Raw genomic sequence first — 24,670 nt, 5'->3', positions numbered from 1 at the left:
GGAGTTGAAGGGGCATTAACTCGCTCTTTCCACCACCAGCAGCCATAGGGTAAGCCCTGGGCTTGAGGTCTCTTCATTTGGTGTTATTGATTCCTCACAGGAGCATCCTCCAGCCGTTCTGTAGTGGGGGGTTGCTGTTTGAAGATCCTTCCCACATGCCCAGCTGGCCCATCCAGGATTTTCAAGTCTTTCTCAAATGCAACACATTCCCTATTTATCAGGATAGCTAGGGCCAGTTTCTGTCACTGCCAACCAAAAGCATCTAAACTGCCACTGGATTTGCAAGTTAGGTCTTGACAAGGCTTTTGGAAAAAACTGCAAGTAAGAACAGTTAGGACATACATTTCTCCCGTCTGCTCTCTGCTCAGTAACCGCAATTCTCTTTACCTCTGCAAACCTCCTTCCTCAACTGCTTTAGTTATGTGGGAGGCAAGAGATGGTTTTCCCCTAGCTTCTGATGTGCTATCTCTTAAACCCCAAATCAGTGCTTAGGAGTCTGAGTGGGCCAGCTTGGGTCAGGTCCGTCTAAGGCCAGAACCCAGCATCATCTGTGCCAAGGCCAGCGCGGTTGCAGAGGACCCCAGCCTGTGAAGTGAGTCAGAGAAGCCACTTCCAGACAACAGGGTACAGACGTGTAGCCCCTCACAGGTTGGGGAAACAGGGCCAAGGAATTCCACTTCAGCCTTTGTTACCCGTAGGATGATTTTTCTCCTGTGATCTTCCTGTTCTCCAAACTGTAGCCCCAAGTAACTTCTCTGCCTTTTTACCTCCACCTGCAATTTTTCTCACGCTCCTGGTGACCCTTTAAACTTATCTTGCTTGCATGTTGAATCCCTTCCTGCCCCTGTAAAGCTTCCGTAAGTGGTTTCTTTTTCTTGAAACATCTCTGCTGCCTTTCACATCTGGTTGTTTTTTTTTTTTTTTTTTTATATAATGCAGATGTACTTTTATTTATTTATTTATTTGTTGTTGCATTTTGGCCGGGGCCGGGTTCGAACCTACCACCCTCGGTATGTGGGACCAGCACCCTACTCCTTGAGCCACAGGCACCGCCCTCACATCTGGTTTTTAAGACTCACTTGCTTGTATTGTCCCATGAGCATCGTGAGCCGTGATTCCAGGAAGCTCTGCATGTCTGCAAATTCTTTGACACTCCTCTCATCCAAAATCTGGTTCCCTTTCCTTTGAATATCGACTTGCCCAGGGACTCTGGTCTAAGAGAACTCCCAAGGCTAGGCTAGGTGTTGGGTTCTGTAATCATTGCCTTGTACTTCCGTGCCCCTCCAGTATCATAAACAACAATATTTTGAAAGTTAATTGGTAGATAAAATGCTGGAGGGCAGTCATTTCAGAGGCTGGAATTGGTCTTTTGTGCCTTTTTTCATTGGCCCAATTAAAAGATCCTGGGTAATTTTACCTGATCCAAGAAAAAGAATTGATCTATTTATACATGGGTCTCTTGGGTCAGGCCCATTAAGGAAGCAAGGGACGTGGAAGGATACTCAAGTTGGGAGAAAAGATAAATTCATAATAATGATACAAGTAGTTCTCAAACATTCCATATCTGTTTACATACCTGGGGGAAGCAGCATTCTCCGAGAGTTGTCATCTTTTTACTTTGGTAAGAAAGGACATGAAACCAAAAGATGCTAAATCTAAAATTAGCACCATGAAAGCAAAATTTTTAACATAAAAAGAGAGTGGGGATGGAATTAAAAAACCAATCTTTACCGATAAAGTTGTGTTGATACACTTGTTCCAACTTTCAAAATCCCGGGACACTAGGCCAGGCAAAGATGACCCCCAGCAGCTATGGCTGTTTGGCCTGGATGCACCAACAGCTAGAAGTTTGTGGGCCTTTGCATCCCCCTGGTGCACTGACCCTCAGGAGTGTGGAGGCCCCACTCCCTAGCCACCAGGCAAACAAACAGAGCTGCCTCCTACACTCCAGAGCTGCCAGGAACTTCGCCCGAAACCACGCCCTAGCTGGGCTCCCTTCTGTCTCCATGACCTGCTGCTCCTGCTGTCCCACAGGCCTTCTCGGGTGTCTCAACCTCCGGTAGTCCTGGTCCCAGGGTCAGGCCCCTGTGCGATCTAAGTCACCAGGGAAGTCTTCCTCCAAGAATTCAGAGCTGGGCTGAATGCACATAGCGGTGGAAGCCCAGCAGAGGACAACTGTGTCTGCAGGGCTATGGGAGGAGGAATGAATGGCAGGTGCAAGCCCTCTAGGGAGGAGAGCGTTTAAGGAACAGGGAGACCGGCAGGAGCCATTGTAGATGGAGTCCAGAGGCCTCCAGGGTGTGTGACATGGGCTGAGTTTGGGGGGTCGGCGGGGCTGCACTGGGTAGGACATGGGAGTCAGCTTACAGAACAGGATCTTCATAGAAGAGCCACGGAGGCCACAGTTGCAGGGATGAGACACACACATTTGGGGAAGTGAACAAAGAACCAAGGGAGGGAGCACAAATCCACGGAGAGGAGACGGGAGCATCTGCAGCGGCCCAGGGGAGAGGGTGGTGGCCACGGCCAGCTTGACAGTGGGGGTGGCGGCTGGCGATAGATATAAACTAACTTGAAAAATATTTAAGCAGCCAAAAAAAAGGCAAGTTATTTTGCCATTCCAGTAAGTGTCTTTCGGTGAAACTCCCACCAAAGTCCCCATTGATGCAAGGGTAGATGATATAGGCTTGTAAAATGGCCACATGAAAAAAATCTCTACCAGTAAGCCAAAGTTTGAATTTTTATTTGGTTGTAACAAATGCAATACGAGGGAAAAAAATATCTCTCAAATATTTAAAAAATTTTATTCTTACAAAGAATTTGAAGATACACAGTGAAATCAACACATGTGAATTTGTAATTCTAAGAATAATTTCACAGCAGAAAAAAGCATATACCTGTTTCATGATATCTACATAGTTATTAGAGTATAAAGATACAAATGTATACCCTGGAACATTCTAAAATTATAATCGAAAAGGGAAGTCTTTATCAAAAATACGGACATATATATGCTATTAGAAAAAGTTATAGTAAAAACAGGCAAAAATATACCATATGTAAACACAATTTTTAAGTTTTGTGAGTAATGTGTAAATCCTTATACATTTTGCATTTATGAAATCATATTCCCCGAGGAATGCAAACCACGTAGCAAATGTTACATAATTAATCGCTACCATTTGCCAGATTTACTATTTCCCATCAAAAGCAGAGAAAATGAAGGCAAGGGAAGTCATTTTCTTGAAGTCATAGCAAATATTTCTAAGCTGTGACTAAACTTCCTAACATTGTCCTGCGCCACCAATCCTAAATCATGTACTATAAATATGTTTTTAAAAAATGGCTGAAGCAAATTGCCATTAGAACACACCTACGCACACAGACGTGGGCTTGCCTGCGCCAGCACACAGCGCACGCAATTAAAAACTCCTGATTCATCCTCATTCCAATGCCATAGAGAAAATACAAAACTAAAATAAAACATTTCAGGGTTCTTTGACAAAGTGATGCCACAGAATCATTAAGGAATTCTAACATCAGAGGTTCTGCCTTCATTAAACTCCCATTTAAAATATTCTCTAATTTTCTAATATTGCTTCCATTTCAATGCAGGGAAAATGCGATTTCATGGGGGTCCTGATAACTTTAACCGTCATTCAGACTTATTAATAAGTAATCCACAGAGTTACAACAGGTGGATTACCAGGATTACCCCCCCAGCCCTAGACAATTTAGCTGCAGCAAGTCTTTCACTGTGAAATGTAAACTTACTCATGAACAGTAAAGATTCACACAGTGAATTTGGTAGAGGAGGAGCTGAAACATTTAGCAACAGTTTACCTTAGTCACTGACAAATACCCAGCCTCTCTCAGGTCTTGGAAGACGCAATGAAAACAGGTTCATGGGCAACTCTACGCAAATGTAGCCTGTGTTGATGTGGGTTAAGTGTAAACTAGCAGTGTACCCTGCGGAAGGCTTTGCCTTCCAACACTCAAGTCTGCTTCCCTGAGTTTGGTAAGATATTAGCAGACCATCATCTGGACAGACAGTACAGATTCTGGAACAATTGTACATAGGAAAGAATATAAACACCGAGGCCTAGATGTTCTTTATATGCTGATGCATGGTCTAGTTCTTGACGTTCGTTTTCCAGTAATCCAGAAGCCGTGAGCACCATTCTTTCAGGAAAGTAAAAATTCCTGTTCTTGGTCTCGGTGAAAAACTAATCTGAAAAATAAAGTACATCCCAATTACACACCAAAAAAGTAGAATTAGACAAGAGGGCTCATTAGCAAAAAATAAAAGTGAAAACTAAAATTGCCCTGGGCTCTTGCAAAAGTTGTGGTCCCTCGTGACCAATAGGTACAGGACTGGGGTTCTTTTTTTTTTATTTTATTTTTTTTTGTTTGTTTGTTTGTTTTGGCCAGGGCTGGGTTTGAACCCACCACCTCCGGCATATGGGACCGGCACCCTACCCCTTGAGCCACAGGCACCGCCCAGGACTGGGGTTCTTGCAATGAAGCCTGAATTCTTTCATTATCTACGTGGCTCAACTCTGATGGTTGAAACGCTCAGAATTTGACACATTTCCTAGTGACACCAGACATGGGGCAAGGAATAATAAAGTGTGTGTTTGAGTCTTATTTGGAAATTTCACCTGTAAGTGCTTGTTTCTCTAAATAATCCACACCTTCCAGCAAACACCCTTTAACTTGCAGTTGGCAAATAGCAGCTAGTTCTCGGAAAGTTCTAGGAGGTGCTGATAAAAGGTGGAATGAGGAAGGCTGGGTTTTTTTTTTTTTTTAAAGATTTTTTTTTAATTAATTAATTTTTTTTGTTGCAGTTTTGGCCAGGGTCAGGTTCAAACCTGCCACCCTTGGTATGTGTGACTGGTGCCTTACTCCCTGAGCCACAGGCACCACCCAAGGAAGGCTGGGTTTAAATAATGATATCCTGTCCTATAATATGGTATGTTGCAAATATCATATTTCCATATAAGGTGATTTTAGACATTTCTTAGGCTAACTGGAACATTTCAAAGGTTTTGAATTTATCTTAACCTGTATTAGGAGAAAATAACTAGAACTAGAAATTCCTTATTTCATTAAGAAAAAGATTGCTTAATATAAAGCAAAAGTACATCATTAAGATCTGTATTCATTTAAAGAAAACAATTCAATAGTAATAAAATAAATAGTAGTCAGTATATGGTTATGACAAAACTGTGAAGGGACACGAGAAATCATTGTCGAAAAAGGTTCTGACAAATACATACATCTATATTACATGTTGCTACGTATCATGAACATAGACCCTAGGGCCAAATGCAGCCCACCACCATCTGTTTTTATAAAATTTTTATTAGAACACAGTGTCTATAGGGAGACTGATGGATGGCTCTTCATAAATGTCAATGCTTAAATCTCGGGAACCTGTGACTATGTTGCCTTCCCCGGAAATGGGGCTTTGCAGATGTGATTCATATTATGGAGCTGGAGATGAGGAGATTATACTGGATAATACATTGTGTGAGAGCTGTGACATAAAAAAGAGGAGAGATTCAAATCATGAGAGAGACTCGACCATTGTTGAACTGGTGGAAGGTGCTGTGGACCAAGGACCACGGGCAATCTTTCAACCTGAGAATGGCCTTCGGCTGACAGCAACAATAAATTAAAGGACCTCAGTCCTGTACCCATAGAGAACCAAATTCTGCCAACAACACAGATTAGCAAATTAGGTAGTAGATTCTCCTATCGAGCCTACAGAAAGGACTGTATCCCTGCCAACATTTCCATTTGAGTTTGGGAAGACCCCTGCCCGCCTCCAAACCTGCCAAACTGTAAGATGACAAGTTTGCGTTGTCTCACCCACTAAGTTTTAGTGATTTGTTATGGCAGTAATAAAAAGCAAATTTTATTTTTTATTCATTTACAAATCATCTGTGGCTGCTTTGATGTCACAAGGCAGAATTAAGGGCATGTGACAGAGACTCCATGGCCCATGAAACCTAAAATATTTGACAACTGGCCCTTAACAGAAATAGTTCGTCAACCCCTGTTATTCACAGTCAGAAACCATTAACAGTAGCTAGCATTTACCGAACATTTAATGGATGCAAAGCTCTGGACTAAGTAGGTTTTCATTTCAATTTTCTGTAATAGATATATTTTTGGTCCTAGTTTTACAAATCAAAAAAAAAAAAAAGGCAAAGATGTTAGGTCATCTAGGGAATTAGAGGTGAGGAAAGAGCAGGGACTAAAGTTTAGTCTGGCTGACTACTGAGTTTGGTTCACTTGCAGTACCTGCCAGTCTTGGCACCTTGCACAGGGCAAGGAACACCCAAGGTGCTCACCTGAGGTATCTTATCGTCGGCGGAATGCAATCGGGAGCTCCCGGCTGGGCACCAGGATGCCCAGGTGCAGCATCTCGACAGGCTCCAGGTCTGTGGCCACGAGGTCATATTTGCGGACAATCTGGAACACACACGCACAGAGAGGCAGAATTAATCCTCTCTTCTCTGGTCTTGTGAGATAAGAGAAGCCAACTGCAGACACCCAGCAAGGGATTTACCCAACAAAGAGCCAAATGCAGCTGCAGCTCAGCCAGCCGGCGACCAATGCACATTCTCTTCCCGACACCAAATGGAAGGTGTGCGAAAGGATTGATCTTTTTCTTCTCTTGAAGCCAACGTTCAGGTCTAAACTGACTTGAATCTTCAAAATTGTCTTCATTGGACCCCAACACCTTGGTATTTAGCATCAACACTGTCTAAAAATACACAGAAACACACAGCATTAAAAATAACCAGAAAAGTACATTTGAGTCACAAAACTTACAAAAGTGATTGCCTTACAAATGTAAAAATAACCCACAGATCTGTAATAAGGCTGATTGCCAATGAGCATTGAGTGCTTAAAATGAGCCAGGCAATAAATAGGTAAAGAATTTTGTTTTGTTTTGTTTTCTTTTTCTTTTTTTTTTTTTTTGTTATTGTTGGGGATTCATTGAGGGTACAATAAACCAGATTACACTGATTGCATTGGTTAGGCAAAGTCCCTCTTAATAGGTAAAGAATTTTAAAATCTTGCATCACATTTTCACAGTGACCCTGTGTGGTACATTCTGTTATTAATCCCATTTTACAGATGAGGAAGCTGAGTCTCACAGAAGTCATGTAACTCAGAGTACACAGATAAAGGTGGAATTGAATCCAGATATCTCTCTCCACAGCCATTATTTCTAATTCTACACTATGTCCCATGTCACCTGTGTACTGCTATCGGTGAATTTCCATAATGAATGTTCTCCTAGTAAAAACTTCAGAGAGCTCTGATGAATACCCAGAAATATTATCTTTCCATATTTTGTAGGTACAAAACATACAAATTCTACTTACTCCTTTGGGTAAGGCGTAGTCACCTAGAACCATTGCCTTGTCAAGAGTCCGAGTTGTAAATGGCACACTCGGGGTAAGCCTGAACAAACAGAAATCAGAGATGTTAAGGTTGGCACAGACCAAGTGCTACCTCTGGTGTGGCTGGCAAAGCAGACTGGGTTTGATACGTAATTGCTGCAGAAGTTGACAGGCAGAAGGGAAGCTGATCACAACTCTTCTAAAAGAGTTCCATCTCCTTTCTCCCTGATACGTATGTTTCTTATTTCTTTTTTCTTATCTTATGGTGTTGGCTAAACCTCCAGTGCAGTGCCAATGAGTAGATGGTTATGGTAACTTTCCCATTTCATTGCAGACTTCAATGTGTCTCTTTCTGATACTTGACCTTGAAGGCTGATGTTTGTTCTCTTTTCTCCTACCTACCCTTCATCACGTCAACACCATTTCTTTCTAATCCTAAAATGTTGTGAGTTCTGTTGTCCAGAAAGAGTATAAAAAGAATTTTCTAAGACTATTTTATCCTAGAGGCTCAAAACCAAGATGTCTCTATGTTCTATTATATAACACTAAGATTCTCTCAAGAGCTTTCATCTTTCAGCCTTTAATTAATCGCACGTTGATCTTTGTTTGTGCTTGTAGCATTCCTTAGAATTCTAGTGTTACTGATTTAAAAGGGATATCAGCTTTCTAAAATTTAGTAGAATTTGCCTAAATGATTCAGATAGTGAGTAATAAGAAAACAATATAGTTCCAAAGCTCTTTTTTGCAGTTGGATAAATGTTGCTAATGAGCCGGGGAGCTGCCTGTGGTTTGGGAAGCTGCTGACATTTTGTTTTGGCTCATACATTTTTACCTCATGGATTCTTTCAGACAGGCTTTTAAGTACGGCATATTCTTCACATCCTCTGCACGTGGTATCTGATTCTCAGGCAAAACACTTTTAATTTCCTCAAGAAGCTTTTGTTGCACTTGGGGATTACGCGATAAGTTGTAGAGAATCCACATTAAGCTGTTTGCCGTCTGAAAGCCAAATGGACACAGATTTGAGTTTTTGCAAATAGACGGCCTTACTCCACTGTAGGGTAACAGAAGGAGATGCCCACCCCTCGCTCTGCAAATGTATCAGGGAGGGTTTCTCACTTCTTTATTTGCTGCCCCTTAACTCCATCCAACACATAAAAGGTCAGATTTATTTTACAAGATATACATATATCAATCAAGGATTGCTTATTGAATGAGAGACTCAAACTAGACTTTAAATAATCAGCTACATTAGGACATTTAAAAATCATAGTCTGGGGCGGCGTCCATAGCTCAGTGGGTAGGGTGCCAGCCACATACACTGAGGCTGGTGGGCCTGCTAAAACAACAATGACAATTGCAACAACAATAAAAGAAAATATAGCTGGGTGTTGTGGCCGGTGCCTGTAATCCCCGCTACTTGGGAGTCTGAGGCAAGAGAATCGCTTAAGCCCAAGAGTTGGAGATTGCTGTGAGCTGTGACACCACAGCACTCTACCCAGGGTGACAGCTTGAGACTCTGTCTCAAAAAATAAAAAATTAATAAATAAAATGAAATAAAAATAAAAATCATAGTCTGACACAATAATTGTTTGAACATAAATGAGCATACATAAAACTGGAGAAATGAGAATAGATTGGTGAATTGTAGCAGCGTCAATTTCCAGGTTATAAGGATGTTTTCTTACAATGTAAGGTATTCCCAGTGGAGGGCAGTTGGTGAAGAATACCAAGAATTCCTTTCTATTTTTTCTTAGACCTGATGTGAATCTACAATTATCTCCAAAGTTTAATTAAAAATTATTTGATGTAAAAATTGAATAAAGGGAGAAAGAGATCCTTAGAGTGTTGTTAATGAGAGGCTTTAAGAAATTTTATTGTGCAAATGCACAAGGAACTTTACTTCTAGAATTTTTTTTTATTAAATCATAGCTGTGTATATTAATGCAATCATGGGGTACCATGTGCTGGTTTTATATACAATTTGAAATATTTTCATCGCACTGGTTAACATAGCCTTCCTGGCATTTTCTTAGTTATTGTGTTAAGACATTTATATTCTACATTTAGTAAGTTTCACAGGTACCCTTGTAAGATGCACCATAGGTGTGATCCCACCAATCACCCTTCCTCCTCCCCATGCACCCCCTCCCCTCCCTTTTCCATATTCTTAGTTTACTTCTAGAATGTAAAAGTTCCTTTGGCCACACCCTCAAATGTTACCACAAAAATTAAAAGGCATTATGTATATTCAGGGTTTCAGCCACATGCAAAGAGTTCTCATAGGAGGGTGCCAACACCCAGATAAGAAATTCTAGCATTGAGTTTTTTAAGGTACCAGCCACAGTTTCTGACAAAGCCCTCTGGCCTTTTAAGAGGCATCCTTTATTTCCTTTCCAAAGGCAAAGAGAAGAGAAAAAACATAGTGGAACTAGACAGTGCAACTTTGAGCTACATAATATTCACTGCTAATTGTCGTGTACATTTGTTTTTTAGGCCTTTCTTAGCTCATTTAAGCCAAATATCCCCCAAATGGTCACCGTGTCCCCATTGTGCAGACATGAAGATGCTGTTGCTAAGTGCTGTGTGCCAGTCACAAAAATGAGCAAAGTGCAAGCCCACTCAGAGCCCAGGGTTACTTATTATGTTTGGAAGAAGATGCCTCCAAGTCACGCTTCCTCATGTCAGAGGCCTGGCAGCTTCTGCTACAAATAAACTGGGCAGCATTATTATAAGAGTCTAATTTACAAAACAAGAAGAGGGCATACCCACCACATTAGATATACTTTCATATTTCTCTGATTTTCCCAATATGGCTTTCAGAATAGCTCAGACTTAAAAAAGAAACTGATTTAACCATATCAGTGAGTTCCTTGCCACAAATACCAAACAAAGTTTCCAAAAGGCAGATAACTGTGCCAAAGCTGTAGGACAGCCTGGGCCTGTTAGGAAGCCTCCGGGGGCTGATTGGAGGGTACGTGGTTTGAGAAACCTCAGGGACACAAACTATCCTGGCTTGACCTTCTTGGAAGAGACCGATCTCGCTAAGTGGCCTTCTGCGTCCACTCTTCCTCTGTTAAGTCCAGTCTTCACCCACCAGCCAGTCCATTTTTCAAAACTTAAATCAGTCAGGTGATTCCCTTGCTTAGAATTGCAAGAGCTTCTCATCATAGGTGTAATCAAATCTTAATGCCTTACTAAAGTTCACAAGGACCTGGCTAATGTAGCCCATTGGTCTCTCCAGTCTTAACTATGACCACATCTGCTAGGTCTCTAGCCCCATCCCTCTTTCTGCCCCAGGGCCTTTGTATGTGCTGTTCCTGGTACCTAGAGTTCTCTAACACATCGCCCTGTTGGATTCCTCTACCCACACTACTATCTGAAAAGAAAACATATTTGTTTGTGTCCATGATCACTGTCTGTTTTCCCCACTAGCATGGAAGTTTTGTGGGGATGAGGGCCTTTGTCTCATGATTCATAGTGCTCTCTCAAGAAGCTGGAACAGGGTGGCACCCATGGCTCAGTGAGTAGGGCACCAGCCACATGCACCCAGGCTGGCGGGTTCGAACTCAGCCCAGGCCAGCTGGACAACAATGACAACTGCAACAACAGCAACAAAAATAGCTGGGCATTGTGGTGGGTACCTGTAGTCCCAGCTACTTGGGAGGCTGAGGTAGGAAAATTGCTTACCCAAGAGTTTGAGGTTGCTATGAGCTGTAATTCCATGGCATTCTACCGAGGGTGACATAGTGAGACTGTCTCCAAAAAAAAAAAAGAAGAAGAAGCTGGAACATTCTCCAGCACATAGTAGGCACCCAATAGTTCCTGAATTTGTTTTCAGGATATGTATTTATTATGTATTTATTAACCTCCTGTTTGCCAAGTACTCATCCTGGGAATATAGCAGTAGACAAAGTCATTTCCCTCAGAGAACTCATACTCCAGTGTAAAAAAAAAGAAGAGTGGGTGAAGCTTCACTTTTATCCCTCTAAGGAGCCTCTCAGAGTCAATAGAAAAGTGAGCTGGGATGAATTCCCACTTTTAACAGCCTTCTGGAGCATGAGGAGAAATTAGGACGCAGTTATTCTCTGATACAGAAAACCCCATTTTTTTCCTTCGGAAAAGAAATATCATTGAAGGAGAAAAACATGGGGGGGGGGAATGAACTTGCATACACTCTGCTTATTAGACCTTGGGTGCAGGAAAGGTCGGATCAGTGAGCTCAAAAAAAAGCAGAGATGGTTAAACCTACCTGTAGGCTTGTGCTGGCTTTTGTAGTTGAGGTTTGTACTAGGAGCGTCAACCATATCAGAGGCAAAATTCTGGTATTGAAAATTACCCGTTTCACTTAAATTAAAACCAAGTTTTCCCAACCTCACTATGTTTACTTTTAAACAGAAAAAAAAATCATTGGCTTGAAAAAGAGTATTCAAAATTTTTGCAGTCGGTTCACAGTCTTCTTTAGGCACTTTGGGGTAACATGAGCAACAAACCAAAAGATCTCTGGTTTTAAAAATCTAAATTACCTATCCTGATAAGGCTTAGAACTTTACTGCTTCCCAATGTCCATGGCAGTCTGCACGTTTTTCACAGCACTGATTAGACCCTACCCTGATTTTCATCCACGGAGCAGGTGACCGGTCTCCTCCTACCCTATACTTAAGCACAAGACTGTTCCCTGAGAGCCCCCAGCAGCACCCAGCATGCGGCTTTTTGTTCCTGTTAAATTGGTGCTTAGTTAATCCTGGTGGAATGAGTGAGTTGAATCACTGTTTAAAATTTGTCATGAAAAATTGTACAGACTGTTCACGTAGCAACCGAATCTCCGGCCCCCCTTACCGTTTCCACCCCGCCCAGCTGCAGCTCCGTGACGGCAGCATACAGTTCTTTCTTGGAAAGCTGATTGTGGTGGTAAATGTCACAAAGGAAATCCACGCTAGGCTGCTGAGAGTATTTCTCTAACCGGTTGTCGACACAAGATTTGACTAGATGAGAAAAAAGAAGGGAACTCAGTGGAGAAACAGGATGAAGAAAAGGATAAGAAAAAAAAAAAGAAAGAAAAGAAAAGGGTACGAAGGAACTCTAAGATCAAAATCTGTTTTGACATTTCTAAAAGGGGTCTTTTCAGGGACACGGAGAGTTTGCTGTATAAACTACTATCACCTTATTTTTAAGTCAGCCAAAATGTATCATTGCCCAAAATGAGTTAAGTCTTCTTAATGTTAACGTGCATAGGGAGTCCCAAGGCGTCTTATTAAAATCCAGATTCTGAATCAGAGGTCCGGGAGGGGGCTGGAAAGTCTGCATTTCTGACAAGCGGCAGGTGATGCTGCTGGGTTGCAGATCACATTTTATTTTTTTCCGACACAGTCTCAGACTATCGCCCTCGCTAGAGTGCCATGGCGTCACAGCCACCTCACACTCCTGAACTGAAGTGATCCTCTTGCCTCAGCCTCCCAAGTAGCTGGGACTACAGGTGCCTGCCACCACACCTGGCTAATTTTTCTATTTTTAGTAGAGATAGGGGTCTCGCTCTTGTTCAGACTGGTCTCAAACTCCTGAGCTCAAGTAATCCACCCGCCTAGGATGACAGGCATGAACCAGCATACCCGGCTACAGGTCACGATGTGAGCAGCAAGAGCTTAGAGCTCTGTAGAGGCACTGGGTTGACTTTCAGAACCAGAATTTGAGCCCAGGTATTACCAAACATATACACACACACACACACACACACCCCCGTATATGCACAAGAACAGTGCCCGTGGATGTCGGTACTAACGGTAAACATTTCTTAACATTTATAACGTACATTCTAGGCCTCCCTTCAATCTGTTATTCAAGAAACCACCACACTAATTACAATGATGACATTGGCAGTGCTGATGATCACATAGGGTACCAGTAGTCCAACTCTGAATCTTGGAGCTCTTCTGCCTGGCTTCAAGCCCTGGCTTTGCTATTGCTTAGCAGGCAAGCTCAGAAAAGTTACTTAACATCCATGTGTCCTGGGCACATCACTAAAAACAGGACCTTCCTTATAGATTTGTTGTGAGGATGGAATAAGTATATGTGGGAACAATATCTAGCACCAAATATTCCCTCCATCCTGTAGCAGAAAGATATTGATCCACTGAGATATTGGGATATTCCAAGTTTTTTATTTCACCCATATTAGACTCAGAGACAGTTGCACTGAGGTCGGAGCTATTCTCATTCTCGTTAGCTCATTTTAGAGTGGGTGAAAGTGGGGAAAGCACATCTGGCCAAGCTCTCACAGCCAGTAATCGAGCTTGACTGGAACCCAAGGGTCTCTAACTCCAAAGCTCTTGATTTTAACCACTCTTAATTCCCCCAAAAGACCATAAAACTGCCTTCTGCCTCTTGTTTAGAATTTGTCTATACCACAGTGATCCCCAAATGCATGTGTTTGCAAAGCCTGAATGAATGAATGAATCAGGAGCAACTCCAGGGAAGGACCAGGGTGGTTAGGGCAGGAAGAGCATTCGAGACCTTCCCTCTGCAGCTCTAGAGGTTGGGCTGCAGGGCCTGATGGGCTGCAGGGCCGGATGGGCTACAGGGTCGGATAGGATGCAGGGCCAGATGGGCTGCAGGGCCGGATGGGCTACAGGGTCGGATGGGATGCAGGGCTGGATGGGCTGCAGGGTCAGATGGGCTGCAGGGCCGGATGGGATGCAGGGCCAGATGGGATGCAGGGCCGGATGGGCTGCAGGGCTGGATGGGCTGCTGCACAGAGTAGCCCCTTTACCTGATTTGAAAATGGTATCCCAGGCCAGCGTGTGGGCCTGCCAGACCTTGGTGTTGAGGCTCTTGTGCAGCTCCACGGGAGTGACCATCATCCGCCCGAAGGTGCTCATCATCTGAGGGAAAGACAGAGGCTCTTCATTCTCAGTCCTCCTCCCCTCCAGTAGCCCTCACTCTGGAGGAGGGGCTGCCTGAGCCAGGGCACCTGTGCTTCTTGGTTAGCACTTCAAGTCCTCTCCGCACTCGTCCTGGAAGCAATGCCCACATCTCACTTCCAGGGAAATATGGAAAGTATTATTCAGCATAATTTTTCACTCGCTATGTTTATAAAAAAGTTTGATCTCATGACCTAACCATTAAAAAAAAAGAAAAAGGAAAAACTAACTTTCATATTCTCTTAAATTTCTAATCATTTCCAAACTTCAGTCATTCCCAAATTGATTTCACAGTATCTACCATATCCACATCTGACCTAAACTACCCCAAAATTTAAAATCTGATTTAAAAAGATATTTTTTATCAGCTGACCTAACTGAAATACCTATTTTAAAACCTTGCCTGAACAAAGAAATAATGGATTTAGGGAATGTGCACCCATGCACATAAACACGCTAAAATATATCATGCACATTAAAATGAACACTTAAAACACTTAAATTTTGAAATAAAATACATGTGCATGTCACTTTTGGGGTAGCACTTTAAAGTTCCATAGAGATGAATCTGTGGGAAGACCCCAGGAAAACCGTTCTTCCAAGGGGCTGCTTACTGTTTTGACGGCCATGATGAAGTTCAAAGCTTCCTCCTCTGCATTCTTCTGAAGTATCCCAAATCTCTTCTCATATAATATAAGGCAGATACCTGTTATTTAAAATAATTATCACTGTTACACAACATAGCAACTCTGGAGACTGTGGTTAGCTGGCTATTAAAGACTTGATGTTGAGTCTCATCATCGTGTGGGATTTTCTAAGAAAAAAAACAGACCTCCAAGAACAGAGGAAAGGGAAAGAGTCAGAGACAAAAGGGCATGATCACTGTCCTCTCTGTGTGGAAATCATCTCCAGGCCTAATGACCCATCACTTAGAATGCACGGGTCAGAAAAGCACTGTCCTTTGTTGCACCAGCTACACAGAATTTCCAGGGGCAAAGGTGCCATTGGGTCGGGGCTGCCCTATGCCTTCCCCCAGCTGCGTTGCTGGAGGCGCAAAAAGACTCACAGGAGGCCATTCACAAGAGGAAGAAATGGGAGGGGAATAATTATATACCGGGCTCCCATTGTATGCCAGGCACCAAGCTAGCACTTGTAAATGATGCCTTTCTCCACTTCATCATTTGATGGAGACGCAACTTCTTTACAAGTAAAATTCTCAACTCTTCAGAAGAGCTAAAAGAATAGCATGATTAATACTTGTAACCTCTGAATTCAGATGCAGGCCTCATCAACATTTGGGGACACTTTCTCTCTGTGTGCATTATACATCCAAGTGTAGACATGTCTGTGTGTGCTGAACCATTTAACTATGATGTTCAGCCTTCACTTTACTTCATCATCAAGTACTTTAGCAGAAATCTCCTAAGAATAAAGGCGTTGTCCTATACGACCACAATGTCACTAACATCTCTAAGAACAGTAGCGACCATCCCTCAATGCAACTACAATATGCCCATTTAAATATTTTCCCCACTTCCCCAAAATTATCTTCTATAGCCATTTTCCTTTATGATCTGGGATCATTACATCCACCCTCGGATCAGTGGATAAATTTAGAAACGAGGATGCTGGGCCTAAGAATGTAAACAACTGGCCTAAAATTATAAAGCTGAGAAGAGTCAATAAACTCAGCCAGTGCAATTCCACAGCTCTCTGGACTACATTCCTGTGTTCCAGACTCTACTTTTTCCTGTTTAGCCTTTCAAGGTTTCTCCATATTTGAGTTCTCCACCCACATGTACCCTTGGGGAGCACCTGAGCTAGAGCTCTGGATGGTCCATGAACTTTCAAAAAAATTATTTATTTTTACAGTAAGTCATTTATGGCAGTGATTCTGACTTTGAACTTATAGAAATGTTATACTTTTTTTTTTTTCAAGATAAACTTAATACAATTAATGAAAATGTTAGGTAGTTAAATAGCCCGGGTAGCAGGCACTCACCGGGAACACAGCCAAATAGTACAGGAGCCTATAAAATTTAGGACACAACTATTTACCAGATGGTCACTATAGATAAAACTCATATAGTACTTTCTTATCTATAAATACCTCGGTTTTTACACTTTATAAAGCATATTCAACAGCATAAACTTTGTTTTTTTTCTAATCAGTGGGTTGCCACATCATAGCAGCAGAACTGATTCACATGTGCGTGTATATGTTACAATGTTTCAAAAACACTAAGCTCTGCTGGCTGCAACCCAAGAGTGGTGTTTTCCCACTTGTGGGCCACTTGGCGCCTACGGCAGGTGGACTCTACAAAATTTTGCCACTAGGCCAGTACAGCCATCCATTCTCTCTCTATGAATGAATCTCTCTTGTAATGGCTTATTTTTGCCAGAGTTTATCATTGATATCACATATAGCAGATGTTGCTAATAGCCCACACAAATACTCATTTCTCCCCATCCTGTTCGAAGAAAATCCTAATGTTTTTTAGCAGCATTGGCTGCTGTGAAAGGCAGCCCCTTCACGGGTGTATCAGTCCTCTGGTGATAAATCAGGATTGAATTAAGACTGATTTCCTGGCCTTCATTGTAGCAAATGCCAGTAACCAGATGATAGGTTTTAACCAACAGAGCCGGGTTTTCTTTGACTTGTAACTGAATGCATTTGATTTAGGGACTTGCGGTGGACAATTTCTAAAACATACACCTCTACGATTTGTTCCATGCCTTCGTTCCTCTTTTTCCTTAATGCCTTCTGTGGATTTCTCATTTGCATGGAGATTTCCAGTGTGTTAAGATGCCTGGCCCATCTAACGGGGGAGACAGGTCACTGTAAAAGCCTCCATGGGGGTTAGGGGGTCATCAGCAGCCAGGGAATCATCCGCCAATCTGACCATGCCACACTCCTGCTAAACACTCCGCTGCAGCTCCCAGTTACTCTTGGGTTCTGTCCCTGGTTAACAAAGCCTTCCGTGACCTGGTCTCTGCCCCTCACAACCTCTGTCCTCTCAATGACCTGCCCTTACACAGTGTGTTTAAAGTCATTCTGGACTTTTTCTTTTCTTTTCTTTTCTTTCCCTTTCTCTCTCCCTTTCTCCCACTCTCCCATTCTCCCTGTCTCTCTTTCTCTGTCTCTCTTTCTTTCTTACACAGAGCCTCACTCTGTTGCCCAGGGTAGAGTGCCGTGGCATCAGGCCAGCTCACAACAACCCCAAACTCCCGGGTTCAAGGAATCCTCCTGCCTCAGCCTCCCAGGTACCTGGGACTACAGGTGCCTGCACCACACCTGGCTAATTTTTCTATTTTCAGTAGAAATGGGGCTTTACTCTTGATCAGGCTAGTCTCAAACTCTTGAACTCAAGCAATTTTCCCACCTCTTTCTCCCAGAGTGCTAGGATTTCAAGTATGAGCCACAATGCCCAGCCTGGACTTTTTTCACTGGGTTGTTTCTCCTTCCGCGCTTTTCACCTGATAAACTCCTGTTCATCCATCCGGTCTTAGCAGTGAAGCACCACCTCCATGCAGCCCCCTCGCCGAGCCTGGCTCAGGCAGTCGTCTCAAATTCTCCTGCAACCTTCAATTTGTTTAGCCCCACACCCCCCTGCCTGACCAGGGTTGCCCATATCCCCTGGGCAGCCAGCTCCTCAAGGCAGGGATCTCTCTGCCTTTCCTTCCCAGAATGGTCCTTAAGGAAAGAGATGGTGCCCTCATCTGCTCAGAATCCTCCCAGCTCCCATATGAATCAGACCAAATGTACAAGTTCTTGCTGGACCTAAGCGCTCTGCCTGATCCACCCTCCCCCCACTTCTGACCACGTCTTCTCACCCAGACACCCCTCTGTCTCCCTTGCCCCTTGGGGTCACTCATACCAGTATCCCTCAAAGGCGATAGCGTCACTTCCCCCCTTGGGCCATTTGCACGTTCCGTCCTTGCTGCCTGGAACACTCCCTGCAGGTCCCCCTCCTGACGTCCCCCTTCCCCTGCTTTAGGTCTTTTTTTTTTTTTTTAATTAAATCATAGCTGTGTACATTAATGCAATCATGGGGTACAATGTGCTGGTTTTTATATGCCATTTGAAATATTTTCATCAAGCTGGTTAACATGGCCTTCACCGCATTTTCTTAGTTATTGTGTTAAGACATTTACACTCCACACTTTCTCTCCTTAGCAGCAAGAGCTTCCCTCGCCCTCACCAAGGCACCTCTCATGTTCTTTCCTGAGTCTCTTTTCCTTACTCCTTTGCAGAGTGTATATGGTAATGTGATTACTTGTTGATTATCACCCTTCTAGAATCTAAGCTCCACCAAGGGCAGGCTGTTACCTGTTTGGTTCACAGTGGTGGCCCTAGTACCTAGCACAGTCCCTGACACACAGCAGGAGATTAATAAATGTTTGCTACACAACTTCAGACCCAGCCAATAGTTCAAAGCATAACGTAGAGCCTAAAAGAAGCATTTAAGTGAGGGGGGAGGGCATGGCCTTGCCCTGGTCCTGCAGTCAACAGTAGTGTCTGTTTACTGAAGCGTTATCGACAGGCCCAGGTCATCCTCAAAATCACCTGCAAATTCAAATGAGCCAGCCGGTGAGGGCTACTTACTTTCTTTTCTTATTTTTTTTGTAGTTTTTGGCCGGGGCTGGGTTTGAACCCGCCACCTCCAGCATATGGGGCCAGTGCCCTACTCCTTTGAGCCACAGGCGCCGCCCAAGGGCTACTTACTCTCGAATGACCATTTGTTCAGTTCGCCGTAGAAGTCTTCAATGCGGCCTCTTTCATCACAGAGCTCGTCTATTCTCCCCATAAAATCAGCCAAGACCTTAAAAGAAAACAACCACAGTGACCCACGGAAGTCGCTGAAGATAAACAAAAGCTGGAAGCTGGGTCGGCTGACTTCAGGTTTGGGGACTTTGCGTATCACCACCCGTGCTGTCATCCACTCTGCAGTGACACTAATTACATGTCCTCCTCGGGAACCCACCTTATCCACTAACAACCTTGTCCTGGGTTATTTCCTGAAGCCACCCTGAAGCTTCAATTTTGGCTTTTGATCTAAAAATGATTCTGGCAATTTAAGAAAAGGAAAACATTTCTCCTAATCAGAATGGAGGAATAAACCACAAAGGAGAAATAAGCCAAGTGTCCCTGTTGGCCCAACATCCGGAGGATTGTGATGCTACAACTGTCCCCAAGTGTGTACTTTCCTATCTGGGCAGGCAGATGGTTGGTGGTTGTGTGAAGCATGTTGAACTTGGAGCCAGGAGATCTGCAAATTATGGGCACAGCTCCTTCCCTAAATAGTCTGTGACCTTGGGGAAGTTACACAAGGCCTTTGGATGCCATTTTCAAAAACCAGGGCTTTTGATCATGAATGCCTCATGAAGTTTGATTAGGACCATCCACCTTTCAAAATGTATTAGCTGGTCCTCACAGCAATGTCATTGCTCCCATTTCCCATGTAGGAGATGAGAAAACTGGAGGCTTAGAGAGACTAAGCCACCCACAGACACACAGCTGATAAGTTGTCATATTGAACCCTGACAAAAGGTATAGTCTGACCATCAACCCGCATATGTAATCAGTGGACAAATTTAGTTTGCCCACATAGTGCATTAAAAGTACTTTGAATTGAATCTGTTATCATTATAAAAACATCAAGCGGTTTCATATTAACACACTGATTTCCCACTATTCATCAAAAGAAGTACATAATTCAGACACTGGGTCTGAATCCCCACCTGGCAGTAATTTGCTGGAGCTGGGGCAGCTGTTTTCTCTAGGAAGGCATGCACTCCCTTCTTTGCTAAAATCTTTACTAAGCATGCCTTATTCTTTTCTATTAGTTACCTGGATCCTAGAAGCTTCTGAGTTTGCAATCCTTCACCCATATGATCCCCTCTGGGTCCAATTCCAGTTCAAAATAAACATTCAACTGAACAGGAGTAAAGAGATGACTATATGTTCACAACCCCCTTTGACCCACTGTTGGTTAAAGGATAATGTTCACATTCTTTAGTATGGTACAAAAACACTGTTAGGACCTGCCTCCTGCCCAGGGTCATCTCGGAGAAAACCTCATTCAGCCGCACTGCCCCTCTCTTCCTCTGAACGCACCACGCCAGCTCATGCCTGGTCCCTCTGCTTGGATGCCTTCCCTACCTTCTCTGCTTTGTAAACTTCTACTCATTTTGCAAAACCCAGCTCACATGTTACCATCTAAGAAACGTACAAGCATTATGTCATTTAATTTTCACAAGGGTGGGAACTGTTACTCCCATTTTGTAGATTGAGAAACTGAGGCTTAAGAAATTTAAGTGGCATAGCCAAGTCTCATAGCCAGAGGATGGAGAGAGCCAGGGCTCAAATCTAAGACTGTAGGATACCAAAGGCTGTGCTTCTTACTATTCGCTCATTGTGAATTTACTTTAAGAAAAGGGCCAAATGAAGGAGAAATAAGAGCTTTGGGGGGTGGGGGAGGTTGTAGGGAGAAATGGAAAGAAAAGACCCCTGAACCATTCAAATTTCATTCTTCCCCTCTGCACTTTATAGCTGTGACTTGAAGCTCCATTAGCATCCCTCTATGTTTAAAAGCCCCAGAAAAACTGGCTCCAGCCTGCAAACCTCATTGATTTTGTTGTCCAACTTCATAACTTCCACTGGTTTCATTAGTTTCTTTTGAAAAGCACTCCGGACCCTCTGCCAGTCTTCACCTTCCCTAGGAGAGAAGTAGGATTATATTTAGAGCAAGCTGAAAAGAAAAGAAGGACGATGCAGAAAGGCTTCCAGCTGCAAATTCATGGACTATATAAGCAAATAAATGTTGAGAATCATGTCAAGAAATACTCAGAGAATATTAGGATTAGAATATGTTGAATGACTTACGGGCAGTATTTTGACAGCAGTTTGACAAAAGAATAAAAAAGCACCTTTCCTCCTGGCCTAAGATTGCACCAGAAAGTTGAAGCTTAGAGAATTTGGGTTCAGGGATTTTGAGGTGCTCTTGTAGGGGCAGCACTGGAGGCCAGGGGTTTTAATTCATAGCAAGAAGAGCAGACATGTGAACAACCCTTCACCAGCAACTCAGATTTGTTTGAAGAAAAACATTGTCTTCTTTCAACTCATTGGCCTGGGCCTCACATTTGCAAAGCCACTCAAATTTAGAATTTTACCATCACCTCAAAATAATGAGGTTTTTTTGTTTTGTTTTTGTTTTGTTTGTTTGTTTTGCAGTTTGGGACTGGGGCTGGGTTTGAACCCACCACCTCCGGCCTATGGGGCGGTGCCCTACTCCTTTGAGCCACAGGCGCCCCCCCAAATAATGAATTTTAAGAAGTTTGCAGCCACCAAGGATTGTTCTGCATTTGTCCATAACTGACCACACAAGTAGGTCAAAGCTGCATCTTCTTCACCCGTTGATAATGTTTTTTTAACTCCAGGAATTATATTCTGGAAAATACAACTACTAGGCATTACAATGTAAGGGTTTAAAAGTGCTAACTTGATAAATGCTACCGATTAAAAAACAGAGGGATCCCATCACACTGTAGCATCTAAAATGCAACCTTGACATCGGTCCTCATCCCATCCTTACAAGTAGAAAGAAATCTTAATCCCAAACCCTTTTCAGAAAGGAAGGGCAAGGTCAAAAGCATGAGCAGGTGATTTCTGACTTTTAACCTTAGAAGAAGGTGTCTCAGAGAATTCGAAGAAATATTGTTTGTATAGGACGTTTGCCTGCACGCTGACTTTTAATTTGCCCCAGAGTCTGAACAGAGCGATGTGTATAACCCAGCTTTGACTGTTCCTCGAGGGAAAGGCGCGGTCCTGCCCAGTGGCAGAGATTGACAGCAGGCGTTGGGGGCGCAGCGCAGCTCTGCTCGGTCCACTTCAGTCTATACTAGAGCTGGGATGGCACCTGCGCTGGGAAGGGCTTTGGAATCTGCCCTAAGTAGGGTCCCACTCCAGGAAACTTAATTTCCGCCCTCTCCCAATTTCTAGGCCGGTCAGGCGCTTCTGGCCGGGCCACCTGCCCGGGTCCCTGCGACCCAGCGGACTCACAGGATCATCAGCCCGTAGCCTTCTTTGCGGTAGTCGCGATAGGCCTTCCAGGGCTTGATCTCCAGCCGCTGCGGATAGGCGCCCTCGGTGCGGTACAGCGCTTCCAGCAGGCACGGCGAGCCCAGGTGCACCGAGTCGAAGGATCCCAGCTTCATGCGGAAAATCTTGCCATACTTCTTGTGGTACTCGGCCTGCGACAGGACGGGCACCGCGCCGAGTCAGCGCGCATCCTCGGCGGTCCCCAGCGTCCCAAGAGCGCTTCTCCCTCCTCTTTTCTCCTTCCTCCTCCAGAACTGGGGACCGGTCGCTGCCAGGATGCTGGAGCACCCAGTGCGCCCGGACCGCGCGCCTCGGAGAGGGCTTGGGGCGCCACCGGAGGGCAGGACAGGGAGGGAGGCAAAGAGATATTTACCAGTGTGTCCGGCTGTTTCTTGAGCCCCCCTTTCCAGAGGATCTCCAGCAGGCTCCCCAGCAGCGGCCAGTTGGTGGGGCCGGGCAGCGCGGTCGCGTTCTGCATCTTGCCACGCGCCACCAGCGGGCAGAGGGCTACCTCCGGCGGCCGATGGGGCGCGCGCGCAGTGGAAGTCACCGGTCTGGGGGGCTGCCCGAGACTGCGCAGCTGCTGCAGGAAGGCGGCAAGGGTGCGGCTCTTGCGGATGGGGGAACTCATGGCAGTTCACAACCCCGCTCGGCGGGAGGGCGCGGGGACTGGGCAGGGCGAGGTTGGAAAGGGACCCTGGCAGGATTTGGGGGGTAGGGGGGTGACGGTTCTGGGAAAGAGGCAGAGAGGATCAGAAGGTGTGATAAAGAGGGAGAGGGGGGGCAGGGAGCAGAAAGGACCTCGGCGAGGATGCTCAACGCTGCACCGGGCAGTGTGGCAGACTCTAAGCCCGGGTGCCAGGCTCGCGCTGGGCGCAGGGTCTAGAGGGGCTGTGGTCGCGGGTTTGATGTTTCTTGAATGAGGGCTGTGGGTCTGATCTGCCTTCCTGGAGCCGCGGGGAGAGGTGTCAGGGAGGGTAGAGGTGATGCTGCTGGCGCCTCTCCATGCTCCCTTGCCCCGGGACCATGCATTTATGGAGACAGGGCAGGCCCCGGGTGGCCAATGAGCACGCAGGGTAGGGCGGAGTGGCCCTCGCTGGCCAGGCCGGGAGGGACGCGGGTCCCGGGGGAGGGGGTGGAAGGATGGAGTCAGCAAGGTGAGCGAGGGCGCCGCGGACTCCACCCCGGAGATAACCCTCGAGAAGGCAGGCGGCGCTGGAGTTCAGCGGGTGTAAGCCGCGCGCCTCCCGCCCTCTCCCGGCGGACAGGAGCCGGCAGTGGCCGCGCTGCACCCCGGCGCTTGCACAATCGCGTGCCGGGCGAGCGAGGTCCCTGAGTGCGGGCGGGGGAGGCTGCTGCGCCCGCCTGGGCCCCGAGAGCTCGCGCGCCTCCGGGGAGGGGGTCAGGGTTTCCCAACACGGACTGAACTTTCCTTGCAGGAAGCCTGGCTTTCTGCACATCGCCGGGTGGGGAGGATTTGAATCTTTCTGAAATACACGCAAAGAGAGGACCTCCGGGTCTTGTCTTGAACAAGAAGAGCCGATTGAGTTTGTAGATTTGTTTCCTGCTGTTTCATCTTGGGTTATTACGAAGAGTCAATGAACCAGGGCAAGGAAGGCGCCTACTAGACCTGCGCTCCTAGTCAACTGTCGGTCAAGACCGGGGACTGCTGCTGCTGCCTCCTGGTGGTCGGGAAAGGCTCCGGAGAGCGCAGCTTGCAGTGACAGCTCTCAGATTCAAGCGGGGCCACCTCCCAGGCCTCCCCTCTTCCTGTACATCCCAACCTTGGGCAGAGGGTGGGCAGAGAGACTCCAAACCGCGGCCCGCCAGCCCCTCTACCCCTGCAAAGTCTATCGTCAGCCAGCGCGGGAACCCGCACGATTTCTACAGTCGTTGCCGCTGGCAATGGAATCGCTTCACTAATTCAGGAAGGGAATTGGAGATGTTTGTTGATTGCTTTAAAGGGGCTCATATCTCTTTATTCTCGGCTAACACAAAACCATCACGGGCCAGGCAGGGTGCTTTTCAGACACCTGACTGGGTCGTTTTGCTTCTCCTGTTGCCAAAACCTTCCCTGATCATTTTCTTGTCAACTGTCCTTTTCTTTCTTGAAAACCTTTTGCCTGGCCATGAACACTGTCATTTCAGATTGGTCTTGAGAGGTTAATGACTTTCTGTTGATAAAAATAATATCTATTGATATATAATCATAGTTTACGTACTACCTATAA

The 24,670-nt window shown here is 44.9% G+C and overlaps 1 protein-coding gene across 1 annotated transcript; it reads right to left on the bottom strand.

Annotated features, from left to right (window-relative positions):
- Nucleotides 1-3,994: 3,994 nt before the first annotated feature.
- LOC128573877 (1,25-dihydroxyvitamin D(3) 24-hydroxylase, mitochondrial) lies at nucleotides 3,995-23,176 on the bottom strand. Its single transcript, XM_053574374.1, has 12 exons — nucleotides 22,813-23,176; nucleotides 22,401-22,591; nucleotides 20,964-21,057; nucleotides 19,065-19,161; nucleotides 14,953-15,044; nucleotides 14,188-14,299; nucleotides 12,261-12,406; nucleotides 8,254-8,420; nucleotides 7,404-7,482; nucleotides 6,578-6,775; nucleotides 6,360-6,480; nucleotides 3,995-4,231 (listed from the first exon to the last, which is right to left on the bottom strand). The coding sequence occupies exons 1-11, from the start codon at nucleotides 23,068-23,070 to the stop codon at nucleotides 6,370-6,372; spliced, it is 1,545 nt and encodes a 514-aa protein (XP_053430349.1). The 5' UTR covers nucleotides 23,071-23,176; the 3' UTR covers nucleotides 3,995-4,231; nucleotides 6,360-6,369.
- Between the last annotated feature and the right edge of the window lie 1,494 nt (nucleotides 23,177-24,670).

Source organism: Nycticebus coucang, chromosome 21 (genome assembly GCF_027406575.1).
Source record: "Nycticebus coucang isolate mNycCou1 chromosome 21, mNycCou1.pri, whole genome shotgun sequence".
Lineage (NCBI taxonomy): Eukaryota > Metazoa > Chordata > Mammalia > Primates > Lorisidae > Nycticebus > Nycticebus coucang.
This window is presented reverse-complemented; position numbering and strand designations above follow the sequence as displayed.